At 36.9% G+C, this 13,261-nt stretch overlaps 1 protein-coding gene across 1 annotated transcript; it reads left to right on the forward strand.

Moving 5' to 3' along the window:
• The first annotated feature begins 212 nt into the window (after nucleotides 1-212).
• Nucleotides 213-12,089, forward strand: LOC110017909 (replication factor C subunit 2). The gene is made up of 7 exons (XM_020715069.1): nucleotides 213-464; nucleotides 603-709; nucleotides 797-898; nucleotides 992-1,187; nucleotides 11,043-11,171; nucleotides 11,496-11,690; nucleotides 11,775-12,089. Exons 1-7 carry the CDS (start codon nucleotides 273-275, stop codon nucleotides 11,883-11,885), a joined length of 1,032 nt encoding a protein of 343 aa, XP_020570728.1. The 5' UTR covers nucleotides 213-272; the 3' UTR covers nucleotides 11,886-12,089.
• The last annotated feature ends 1,172 nt before the right edge of the window (nucleotides 12,090-13,261 follow it).

The following is a 13,261-nucleotide window of genomic DNA, read 5'->3' on the forward strand; positions in this document are numbered from 1 at the left end:
GGTGTCGCGCCGCGTGAAATACGCGACCCTTAACCTAAGTCTTACTCACACATTCCAAAATCTGGGTGATTGATACATTATATTTAATATTTTAAATGATTTGTTTTTGAAAATCTAAAAAGAATTAAATCAAAATAAAAAATAAATATGGAAAATGAGAATATTTCTAAAAGAGGTTATAAAAAATAGATAATCGAAATCCATGGTAGATTTCAGTTACCCTCCATCGTGACCCGAGGGCTTGTGCTCGCTTGCTCCCTTCAAACATCCTCATGGCTTCTTCATCTGCCCCGCCTCCCTCTTCTCCTCAGCCGTCTTCCTCTTCCTCGAGCTCCTACTATGAGATTCCGTGGGTCGAGAAATACCGCCCCACCAAAGTCGCCGATGTGGTCGGCAACACTGAGGCAGTCTCCCGGCTCCAGGTCATCGCGCGTGACGGAAACATGCCCAACATCATCTTATCGGTATCTCCAAATCCCTAACTCATGCAGCCGCTATAGAGAAACCGAAGAAAAAAAAATCGAACCTTATAAATAGGTCTCTGCCATTCGTTTACACGCAGTTGTTTGTAGGTCTCATTAGAATTGTACTTGAATCTCCAGGGTCCTCCTGGAACTGGGAAGACGACAAGCATTCTTGCCCTTGCGCATGAGTTATTAGGGTCTCACTTCAAGGAGGCAGTTCTGGAATTGAACGCTTCAGACGATAGGTGCGGTGCCCTGTTTTATTCGGAAGCATTCGTGCATTTTTTACTGGTTGTACATGAACATTTGTCAGTTTTGATCGTGTTTGGCAGGGGAATTGATGTCGTCAGAAACAGGATCAAGATGTTTGCACAGAAAAAGGTGACATTGCCTTCCGGAAGGCACAAGGTAATAATTCTGGATGAGGCTGACAGGTAGAGTACACGCTTTCAGTTTTTGTTATCTTATTCCCCCTTTCCATATGCTGGATTTCAATTGATTTATATATTGATGTTTGGCGTACCCAGCATGACATCTGGTGCTCAACAAGCTCTGAGGAGAACCATGGAGATCTACTCCAATACCACGAGGTTTGCTCTTGCATGCAATACTTCATCCAAGATCATTGAGCCCATCCAGAGCAGATGTGCACTTGTTCGCTTTTCAAGATTATCTGATCAAGAGATCCTTAGCCGTCTTCTCATTGTGCTTGAAGCTGAGAAGGTAATGAATCGGATTTTGATCCATGGTTCTTCAATGTTCAAACATAGTACCACAAATCATAAAGTTCATTGATAGGATACTAGAACCAATCTGAGCATTTCAAGTTTCTCAGACTTCATAATTTTAAGGAAAAAGAGGGCTGATATGAGGAGGTGAAACTTGATTCATTTATTTCATGCCATTATTTTCTTTTTTTGGGTGTATTTCTAAAATACAAAGCTAACATATATCAACTAACTCAAACTAATTAACCGTCCTCATCAGCACTAAATACAAGAATGGCTTAGATGCCAACCATCTTCTAACTGATTCAACATTTTCACTAGCAACAATTGGTTCCTCTTTAATATCCTTATCAGACAAGCAACATTTCTCTCTTCACCAATAATAACTTTTCGCTTAATCTTCAATTGAGAAATGATATTAAAAAAAAAAAAAATCCAAGTGAGAAATCAATGGAGTAACTTCAGGTTTGGAAATGCAGGCAGGATTCTTGTGAATAAGGCAATGGTGATCATCTGTATATCCATACCTTATTGAGTTCATCCCTTGGTAATCATAAAGGTGGGAATCGTCCTTCTAGCCACAACTCTAGTTAACCCATCTTGTGCTCCGACATGCCTGCCGATGCTTATCAATTCAATTAATGCTTTTATTAAAGTTATGCTATATAGCATCGCTGATGGCTTCAATACTATTATCGGATTGTATTGCCTTAATTATTTTCTCATCAATGTTTTAGTAGACTCCTCATTAAATAGAATGAAACATCATTACTATGCAATGATCAGCATTATAGAAAGTTTGATATCCAAAATCAGGCTTTATGATCTCAAAAGGCTGGTCAAAACTTTTTATAATTGAATAACTCGTTTGTTTGTTCAAATACACTTGTTGGTATGAACATAATGCCAAATCGTCCAAATGCGTCAATGCAATAATAAAATGCCGCGCAATAATAAAATGCTGCTCATCAGGCAAATTATTGTAGGAAAGTAGCTGACTGACTTTGAAAAGTCACTCTTGCAGATTATGCCCATTAAAATTTTGAATGCCCATTTTAATGAATTTTGATTGAGCATGAGGTAACAAGAAAGAGTAATAATAATTAGCAAATGTGCTTGAATTATATGTTGTATTATGCTCTACTATTGATCTGGAGTTTTTTGCTGCAATTTGCTCTCAATGTTCATCAAATGCTGTGAAAGATCATAGTGAAGGATGAGGCTTACTCCACTACTTTATCAAATCGTGTTATACAATCATGTGTTGTCCTTGATGCATTATGTTGCACTTCTGCCATAGATGACACTGCAACTGCGTGTCTAATCTCGCCGGAGAGTCAACCATGCCGAACCTGGCTTGAGACGACTAGGCTCGGTGATTGTTTGTTTACAAGTAATGTAAAATGAATATATGAGCTTTGACTTTTTTATTCATTTGTTATAATGCAAGATTGATAAAATATATTTTTTAAAAAATTCAAATGCCCAAAAGCCTTATTATTGACGAATTCCAAATTCTCCCAAAATAGGAAAATTTTAAATGCGCTTCTTTATCCAATTTTATGCACTCTCACATGATTTGTTTCCCCAAAGGTGTCTTGTCTTAGAATTATTTATACATTTTTCGACCTTTCATGATGATGAAACAAGGTTGTACTTGAAGATTTCAATATCATTGTGTCGAGCCCTCATCAATTAGAGCAAGATTTTTCTTTTGCTTGTTTGAAAGTTGAAGAAATTGAGATAGTGGAGAATGAAAGTGAGCAATGAAGGTTCCACCATGGCCAGTTCCTCACCAAGGACATTCTTTTAATTAAAAGTTGGCTTCTGAGAAAACTATAATTCGATGAACGAGAAGAGTTTCCTTGGAGTCTTGTAGCCACCATAACCATCTTTTATCCAAGAATTTAGTGATTTATGTTATTCCTGTAAAATACTATTTAAAATTACAAGTTTTAATGTAACATTAGTGAAGGGATAATCTCCCCAGTGCATTTTTATGATGTATTAGACTCTAAATTTTACACTTGTTAAAAAAATATTTTTATTGTATTTATTGTTTAGGCAACTTAACTTTTTTAGGTTTTCATGTTGTTTTGAATCATTTATTCTGCATTTGCAAAATTCATGAGCTTAGAATACACACAATCAAAACAATACTTGGAGAGATTTTATGGATATCATAAGATGGAAATATTTCATTTAAACTATAACATGCACATTAACAGTGATATGAAAATACTAAGAAAAAATGTAGGATGGTAAAATAAAGCATCAAAACAAAATAATACACTCAGTAAAATGTCACGATTGACTGAATAATCTGCAAGACAATCATTAAGGCATCCATAGGTAATTTCAATATTTTTACTGATAAAGTAGAATGCGCATGTGTGGTAAAAACCGCTACATCCTTGACAACTTATTTTGAAGCTCGAGTCTTTATTTTATTGCATGATTCATTAGTGTTTAGTAACGTAGGGTTCGTTTGGGGCAGCTTATTTGCTGCTTATGCGTTTTCAAAATGCCGCTTGGGTGTTTGATTATTGCATTTAATATGCATTTTTGAAAACGCCGTTTGACCTCCTTTAATAGACACGGCCGTGTGATAGTCCCCGCGGCCTGCGTTTTTTATCGCTTTTTTTTCCTCCCGTGCCCCCCGTCTTCTCCCTCGCTCACTCGATCGCTTATGATGGAGAGGCTGAGATTCCGTGGGAGAGATCTAATAAAGGGAGCCATAGAGGCAATTCTGGCTCTGAATCGGTGGGTGTCGGGCCAACGAGACATCTTCGGCTTGTTTACTGTGTTGATAAGAGGAAGTTCGTGATGGATCCTGAGGTTGTTGCTACTTTGCAGCTTGTCAAGTGACCTAGCAAGGAGACTGGGTTCAGTTTAATAGGTAGAGGATTCACGGATTCTACCAATTCTTGCTAAGTACGAAGGGTAGGGCAGAGAGGACATAGTGACAGGGAGATGCAACGATCACTTGAATAGAAGAGGAGGCGGGGGGAATCATGCAGCTTAGGAAGATAAACTCGTTCATGGAAGGGATGTAGAAGAATTGCGTGAATAGGAAGAACAGTGACGATATTGTGCGCTGCTTCGGTGAAGGAGAAGGAACATATCACATGAGGGGCAAACAATCCACTGTGGTGCTTTACTGCAGGAGATATGTGGTTCTTGCGACTGAGAAGATGATTATGCGAGCGTTAATCAGGTATGTTTAAACTGATTTTGAGTTAATCAGCTATTTTGGCGATTGAAATGTTATCCTAAATCAATTTTTTGTTACTCAAAAAGATCATGACTCATGAGGCAGGCAATGTGCTTTATTCTTCTTATTTCAATCGCTCAACTCAACTTTAGGATCATTTTATAAAATTGTAATGATGGCATACTCTTGAACATGCTTGCCCTACATATAGATGGTGGGGGAAGAAGTAGAAGTCTCTTTAGATGATGGTTTTGTAAAATATTTTTAAATTTTTGGAGTTGGATTTTTGCTATGTTTCTTGTAACTTGTAACTGCCACATTTGATTCATAAGCTTTACTATATCCTTATTAGTTTAGATCCCTCTCTTGTTTTCCATGGCCAGCTCTTCATCCCAACTCTTGGTCTCACTAGAACAAACTAAACACTTCAGACCAGCTGTTTTCCAAACGCACAAACTAAACAACCGACTAGTTTTTCCGGATAAGCTGTAGATTAGTAGCTTGTCAGGATAAGCTGTTTATCTGGATTAGTTGGATAAGTTGTAGCTATCCCAAACAGACCCGTAGTATTCAAGATAAGCAAACACAATATTTAACATGTAATGGTGCTAGATATTATGTAAACAAATAAAATGGAAGCACAAGTAGGAAAAAGGTTGACTTTCATATCAATTTGTGGCTAGGATTAGATGACAAGCTTTGATCTAATGGTTGTATGGATTAGATTGGCCGGTGGCTATTGTTGTATAGATTTTCGTAGTGTTCATATTTACATGAGATGTTGTTTTTGTCTGTGGCCTTTGGTGCTAGTGTCGATTGCTTATTCTTAGTTAACTTATAATCTCCTTGCAAGTTCACCGAGTATTCTTAAATTATCAACTTGTTTCTTAAGGTCACGAGCAAGTTTTTTAAATAGCTTTAATGATCATATCAATAATTTGGTATTGAGTTGTGATACAAGGAATGATGAGGCGGCATGATTTGATGCAATTATGTATGAAGTGGTAGTTAATTTTGATTTGCTTCTTTAATGGAATGTTGTATTGTTTCTGAGGTCTATGTTGCGGTATAGTTTAGTAGGTTGATGAGTATGGAAATTGAATTCTTAAAATAGGTGCAACCATATGATGTTTATGGCTTGTCACTGTTGTTTATTTCATGACACATAAGGATATTTTAATTCTTGAAATTTTATAGAAAATGTTTTCTGGTGGAGGTTAAGCCTTGATGCCGTACCAAATAATGTGTGGTTTGGACATCATGGATGTGGGGATGTTCGGATGATGAGGATAGGACCCATATTACTGCTAATTGTTTGCTTATTGGTGTTGTTTCAAACATGTTGCAAAAATGGGGCTTTAAGGTCCGAAATTATAGCAGTTTTGAGGAAGTCAATGAAAGGCTGAGTAAAGTCAAGCCTAACACAATTGCTATCACTAAGTTCTACTGTTATGCTGGCATGCTAGGAATGCGAAGAAAGACGACCGGCCTTATGGTACCTAAACTACCATTTCTCATCCCTGCTTGAAGCTCTTGTCCGCTCCAATCGCTACTACATTCAGGAGCACTAGGATGAAAGCCCTCCAGGCTATCTAGTTCATCTCAATGCGCACTCCCTTCCCTCTCTCTCCACTCCCTCTAGGATGGATCAAAGCTAACATGGATGGAGGCATGGAGCTTGATTATCTTCTTGTTCCAGCAATTTTGTTATTGTCATTAGGGACAAAATGGTGGATCTCATAACTGCAATGGGAAAACAACCTCTTCGCTAGGACAGCACACATATGGAGATGTAGGCTACCTTCTCCATCCAATTAATTGAGCCTTGGATGCTTGAATACAGGGTTATCATCATTGAAGGAGACAATACTAATGTAATGAACTACTTCGCCCAAGCTATGAACATCAAAATTGGAAACACGCTATAGGAAACAAACGCTTCAGGACAACCTGAATTATGGAATCCTCTCACAATGCAAGCAAGTCCTTTTCCTCCTCATAACAAGAGATTACAATAGAGCTGCATGCTTTTGCTCTCACAAAGGTTTGCATAGCAATTTTGTTTTGGAAATTAAATCAGCTACATGCTCTTTTTTCTTTTATCTCGGATGATAGATCACAACTTGTACACGCTTCATGGCATCATTTTGTATCTCCTGTAAGTTTTTGTTATAGTAATGCAAAATGCAAATTTTCAAGGAAGGCATAATAGCTGGATGTTGATTTCCAGTCAATTGGTTCACTTGCTTAATTCGAGTTAGAGTAAGCAAATAGGTGTTCATCACCTCTTCGAAAAGGAACATCGAATTGTATCAATTCTTTGTAGTATTGGGTTAGTCCTTCGAGGAGTTGAAAATGAATGTCAGATTGTATATATTTTGGCAAATGCAATTAATTGCAAAGGAGATGTTTGGTCTTCTGATTGTCAATTATTGTGGCAAGCTAGCTATGTAATGATATAAGATCATATTGAGAAATGCTACATAGGATTGTCAGCACTTGGAGGTTTGATCAAGATAGGATTAAGAACAAGTTTGCATTTGTCATTCTTTTCCTTTGAGAATTTGTGCAACATAATTTGTTTGTTTTAGATGGAATCTAGTTGATGTTTCGTGAACTTGAATTCCAAAAAAGTAGGAAATGAGACCTACAGTTTTTAATATTGAATTTATGGTGAATGTTTATGCATAACTTTTGGATGGTGGTTGGTATGTTTCTAATGAACAATATATCATCCATATTGACTATTAGATATGTGTGATTGTTGTTGTGGATGCGAAGAAGTAATGTGGGTCGACTCTGCTTGCTTGGAACCTGAGCTAATTTATATGTGAGGGGAGATTGGTGAACCATTAGTGTGAGGCTTGTTTCAAGCTATAAGTAGCTTTTTTTAATAAGGAATACTTGATTTAATTTTTTTGAATATCCATAAAGCCAGAAAGTTGGCTTATATAGTTCGTTTCTTGCAATTTTCCGTGAAAGAATCATTAATGAAATCTAATTGTGTATTGGGCCAGTCCTGAGTTGAATCAATTGTAAGTAGACCATGGATAATGGGCATTTTGGCTATGGGATTTAATTTTTCGTTGTAGTTTATCTCATATTCTTGTTTGTACTCTCGAGCAAACAACTTAGTTTTATATCTTGCAATTGTTCCATTTGAATTAAATTTTATTTTATAGGTTCATCTGCGTCTCAAAATGTTTTGGATTGTAAATCTGGCTTAAGGATTTATGCGCTTTGCTCTTGTAAGGCTTGAAATTCAAAAGAAACATCCATTCTCCATTTATCTTTTTTTGTTGCTTAGGACTAAGATGTAATATTGAGGGGGGTGTGAGAGGGTATGGTTGAGGTTGAAATATGCATTGGTTAGAGGGAACCAATTTGGGTGTGTTTAATCATCGGATGTCGTTGTAGAGGTGGTGAAGTGGTATATTGTTGAACTGGATGTATTTGTGGGGATATGGGAACACGCTATGTGGCGATTTTTTTTTTTTTTTGGGAATTTTGAAGCATAGAGGTTGGTTAACATGGAGTTTGTAGTTGCAGACATGATGAATGGGTACGGACATGCTATAGTGGGGTTGGACTTGGGGACAATTTTGGACATTGGCACGATAGTGATAGGAGTATTTGTTGGATGCAAGGGAGGGATTGGTGATGCTGTTAATTTGATTTGGGTATATACTTTCATGAAATTGGACATGGTGCGATATAGACATTTTGTCAGAGTTGGGTTTTAGCATTTATACCCTTTGTAGTTTGAGACCTATCTGAGGAAGACTTGGAGTGGATCTAGTTTGCTGATTTGTACGGAGAATGAGGTTGTAACCACAAGTTACATAAACAACTGAAGGCTTTTTAGTGATTAAATGTATGGGGTCATATTGTATAGAAGTTGAAATGATGGAAATGCTTGGTGGTGGTACGGATTATGTAACGAGTTAGCATCAAGCGTTAATGTTCATGGAGTTTCAATTATATGTTAGAATGATTTTAATTATATGTCTATGTTTGCATTTTGTTATGTTGCTTTGTTCAGGTGTGTATGGGCAGTTATATTGGTGGACAATACCCTATGGGGCTAGGACGTTCTGATGATTTTATAGGTATATTTGCCCTTGCCATTTGAATGGAGTATTTTGATGGAGATGCTATGTTGGTTTTTGTTCATAGGATAATCCTAGCATAAATGGAAGAAGTCAATGAGTGAAATATAATTGATATCCTTGTTTTGAGATAATAGGGGAAGGACACCATCCATTGATGTGAATTTGTTCTAAAAGAGAACCGGTAGTAGTTTGAATTTTGAATGGAAATTTGATATGAGTTGTGAATTGTTGATATATTTTGGGCAACGGGTGATTATTATGCAATGTCATATGGTGGAGATGGTTGTATTGTGGGAGTGGTCTGTGATAGTTGGGCCCTCGAAGAAGAATCTAATTGGTCATCAAATCCTTGATTTGATATCTAGAGCCATCAAAAGAGATGAAACAAGATTTTTGTTGGCAAGTATTTTATGGAAAGAAGATTTTGAGTGACGTGAAGTTCTTAAAATAGATTGGATAATTCAAGTGTATTGATTGGTGTTGAAAGAATTCCTTGAGAGCGGTGTCGATGCTCTCCTTCTCCTCGCTGTCGATCTTGTCAGCGAGCTTATCCTTATCATTGATGGTGTTCTTCATGTTGTAAACATTGGTCTCCAACTGGTTACTGGCGTCAATCCTTTCTTTTACCTTCTTGTCTTCCTCGGCAAACTCCTCGGTCTCCTTGACCATCCGGTCGATCTCCTCTTGACTAAGACGACTCTTGTCGTTGGTGATGGTGATCTTCTGGGATTTTCCGGCGCCTTTGTCCTCGGCCTTGACGTTGAGGATGCCATTGGCGTCGACCTCGAATGTGACTTCGATTTGGGATGTGCCTCTGTTGTTCGTTGACATAATTGTAAGAAAGATTTACAAATGTACCCCTTGAATTCCTATGTATTTACATATCTAAGGTGTGATTTGAGGTGGCTCGAGTTGAGGTACCAATATTCATTTGTTTTTATGAGTAACTGATGATTTCTTGTTGGATTGATAGATAAGGTTCATGCAATGCCAACACTCGATGACTATATGATTAATTTTATTGCATATTTGGAATGTAACGGTTGTGTTAGTTTTTGTTGTCTTTGATTGGGCTATATGGTGGTTGTTGTTGTTGGTGGTTGTGGAAGCCTATGGAAGTTTTCTTGTCCCCGACATTTTTTTCCTGGTGTTTTCGATAGTGGTTAAAGATGGCGGTTCTCTTGTTGTTTCATGGTCAATATTTGTCTCTTCCTTGCCGAGCAAATGAATATAGTTCGTCACACACACACTCACACGCATACACACACACACATTTATTTTTTGACAAGAGAATGCATGAACCGTTTGAGGTGTGAACATAGGGTTGTAGGATGTTGAGATAATAGAAAACAAAGTGGCTAAAAGATTTTGATTGATGAGCTTTCATGGTTGAAATGAGGGTTGAAAGTGATGGCGCCGTTTTTGTTTATGAGCTATTTGCTTGTTTTGGGATGTTATCGTTGGTTCATTTTGTATTCATAATATATTTGATGTTAGACATTAATAAATTTAGATGTGTTGCTATGGAGGTGTCTCTCATATTGATGGGAATTGGATTTTCATGGGTCATTCATTGGTTGTGGACAGTCAGACAAGGCAATGGGAGGAGCAGTGGAGGAATTGAGAGCCAATAATAGAGCTTGATAGGATGTTAACAGAGAAGAGGAAGCACAAGTAGGCAGAACTGTATTTCATTTCATTAAAAGTAGCCTAATTACAATGCGAATAATGCTCTGTATAGAAACAAAGTTAAGGATCAGTTGATCACTATTACAAAGTCGGAGTCTGTTACATATTTGAAGAAACGATCAGATGGGAAATTTTGATCTAATTCTTGTGATGGATTAAGGAGGATAGTGGCTATTGGTTTGATATCCACAACTTCTTAATTTTATTCCATCGCTTATTAACATATTTTGCACGACTCATGCTTTAGATCTCTTAACTCTCAATGAAAAATTAATTATCATACATTACTGATTAATTATTTCTAAAATATAGGAATTTAAGCAAAAATTGTTAAGTATTGGCACACAAATTCATAATCATATGCTAACTGAATCTTTGTAAGGAATTGTTTGATAAAATTGTCTCATAAGAAAGGCTTACTATTTTCTACTCTTAATCATCCCCAAGCAAAAATATCTTCAATATAGTAGTCAATTTTACTCCAAAGAAGCCTTTCGCACAGAGGCATTAATCAGATAATTGTGATCAATCTGTATTTCGATTGAAGAGGTTAATCAATTACTAATGCTATCAAAATGAACTGATTCATTCTACTCTTAAGAACTAGAGCCAATCTTCTATCCATGATGTTGGAGGCACAAGTTGGTGAGTTTGGCAATACAAAAATTAGCAAAAGTGAGTTTCGCTTGCTTTTGTTTTTCAACTTTGTTTTTCTATTATTAGTAAAATTTGTATTTTTTTTCCTTCTATTGATCATGATATCAACAAAATTAATCTCCCAGCCTTCCACGTTAAACCTGCTAACCCTTTTTCTTAATATGTAACTTATTGATAGGTCCCATACGTACCTGAAGGTCTCGAGGCTATTATTTTCACCGCTGACGGTGATATGAGGCAGGCTTTGAACAATTTACAGGCCACTTTCAGCGGATTTCGATTTGTTAATCAGGAGAATGTTTTTAAGGTAAATTCATGCCATGCATCTAATATCCTCCCTCCAATCCTCTCGCATATCTTCTGCTAGATGTTCAACCTCTTTTTCTCCTTTTTGGAAGATTTACATGCATACCACTCAATTCTTAAATGTTTACATATCTAACACCTAAACTTCCATCTTTTACTTATTTGCCACCTTACCTATGCATGATAATATGCATTTCACTTTTTAAAAGTTAACATAGTAGTTATTTTGACGTGTTATGAAGGATTTTGGCGGTAGAGTTGTAAAAAGCAAAATGTAGATGTTAGATATGTAAATATATAAGTCCATTTTCCTTTTAACTGTCAGGTCTGTGATCAGCCTCACCCCTTACACGTGAAGAACATGGTTCGAAATGTGATTGAGGGAAGGTTCGATGATGCTTGCTTTGGACTTAAGCAGCTCTATGATTTGGGTTATTCCCCCACAGACATAATCACCACTCTCTTTCGAATAATTAAGAACTACGACATGGCCGAATATCTTAAACTGGAGTTCCTGAAGGTACTCCAATACGTCTAATCATTTCAACTTTCTATGATCTAACCTAAGTCGTCACCTTTATTCCACATTTCCGATTCGTTGCAGGAAACTGGATTTGCCCACATGAGGATCTGTGATGGGGTTGGCTCGCTCCTTCAGCTGTCAGGCCTCCTTGCCAAGCTTGCTCTGGTTAGGGAAACTGCAAAGGCTCCATAAAAATGCTCTTGCAGGTTTGGCGACGCCATTGTGGCGAGCATATCTCAAATTTTGTCTCCTAAAAAGCTAAGTTAATCAACTTCTTGTGTGAGATCCGTTGATCGTTTTTTAGTACTAAGATTTGGTAGCAAATGCGTTGTTTTAACAATCAGAATGATGCAATATTTCAGGATTTTCGTATTGATCATTGGAAATTTGTTACAAATTAGTTTTGTGTTAGTAATATGTAGTTTGAAAGCAACAATTTGTCATGTTAGAATCATCAGCGTCGTTTGGCTTTGAAAAACTAAAATTTTGAGTGGTCAGATGCAGAGGTTTTAAAATTTTTAGTGTTTGGTTTTAGTCAAAAAAACATGTAATTTAAAATTGTGATGAATTTTAAATGCAGGGTTTAGTTTATAGGCTGTTTGTTTTTTTAAAAAAATGGAATGCAATGTAAAATGCTTGCAGAGTCCTATGATTATAATGTATTCAAAATACTTTCGAGCTATTTTGTTCACGGTAAAATATGTTGGATTATATATATATTTTTTGTTTGGTTTGAAGCGGATTGAAAAACAATTTATTTTAAAATATATTTTGTTTGCCATTGGTAGCCATTTTGACCTCTTGCATTGATGGTCGCCGGTCATCGTCCACTGCAAATTGCCACAATCACTGACCACCACCTGTCGTTGGAGAAAATATTGCTTCCGGAGTCCGGATGCAAGTTGCATCCGGATAACGTATGCGATGAACGGGGAGGTTTTTTTTTTTTTCCTCTGCTTCCTGGTGCATAGCATCCGTTAATATTTTTTTCCGGTAGGTGGGTCGTTGCTTGCCCTGCTGTTGCCCACTTCCACTCGTTGTTGCTTGCTACTATGGCTTACTTCTGGGGGCCATTGGGGGCCATCCATCTCCCTTGTTGCCAATGTTGTCGGTAGCTGTTTAAGGGTCTGTTTGGGGTAGCTGCAGCTTATACAACTTATGCTGATAAACAACTTATCCTGATAATCTGCTGATGATCAGCTGATCTGAGTAAGCTGACTGATTGTTTGGTTAGTGCGTTTTGAGAATAACTGATTCTGGATAAATGATCAATCTGCCAATGTTCTGGATAAGCTGTTTGGCTGTTTTGTTCGTGCGTTTTGTAAACAACTTATTTACAATTTGTTTTACAAATTTACTAACCTTCTTAATGCAATTATAAAGGGGAGATAAATGTGAAGATCATGAAAATACCAAATAGTCTTAAAATTAAAGTTCAAATGTTAAGACATGAAAATACAAAATATTTATATCACTAATATATTTCAGATCTCATTATAGAAACACAGTTACCTAAACAAAAGTGAAATACACTTTAACACACTAATATGTAATGTAATAAGACCCAA

This window comes from Phalaenopsis equestris, unplaced genomic scaffold (assembly GCF_001263595.1).
Source record: "Phalaenopsis equestris unplaced genomic scaffold, ASM126359v1 Scaffold000002, whole genome shotgun sequence".
NCBI lineage: Eukaryota > Viridiplantae > Streptophyta > Magnoliopsida > Asparagales > Orchidaceae > Phalaenopsis > Phalaenopsis equestris.

What these genes read in the sequence shown, in the direction of transcription:
- LOC110017909 (XM_020715069.1), top strand. Translation starts at nt 273, where the DNA reads ATGGCTTCTTCATCTGCCCCGCCTCCCTCTTCTCCTCAGCCGTCTTCC. An exon ending in ATTCTGGATGAGGCTGACAG is followed by an intron (nt 899 to 991) that starts GTAGAGTACACG and finishes TGGCGTACCCAG; the next exon opens with CATGACATCTGGTGCTCAAC. An exon ending in TTAAACTGGAGTTCCTGAAG is followed by an intron (nt 11,691 to 11,774) that starts GTACTCCAATAC and finishes GATTCGTTGCAG; the next exon opens with GAAACTGGATTTGCCCACAT.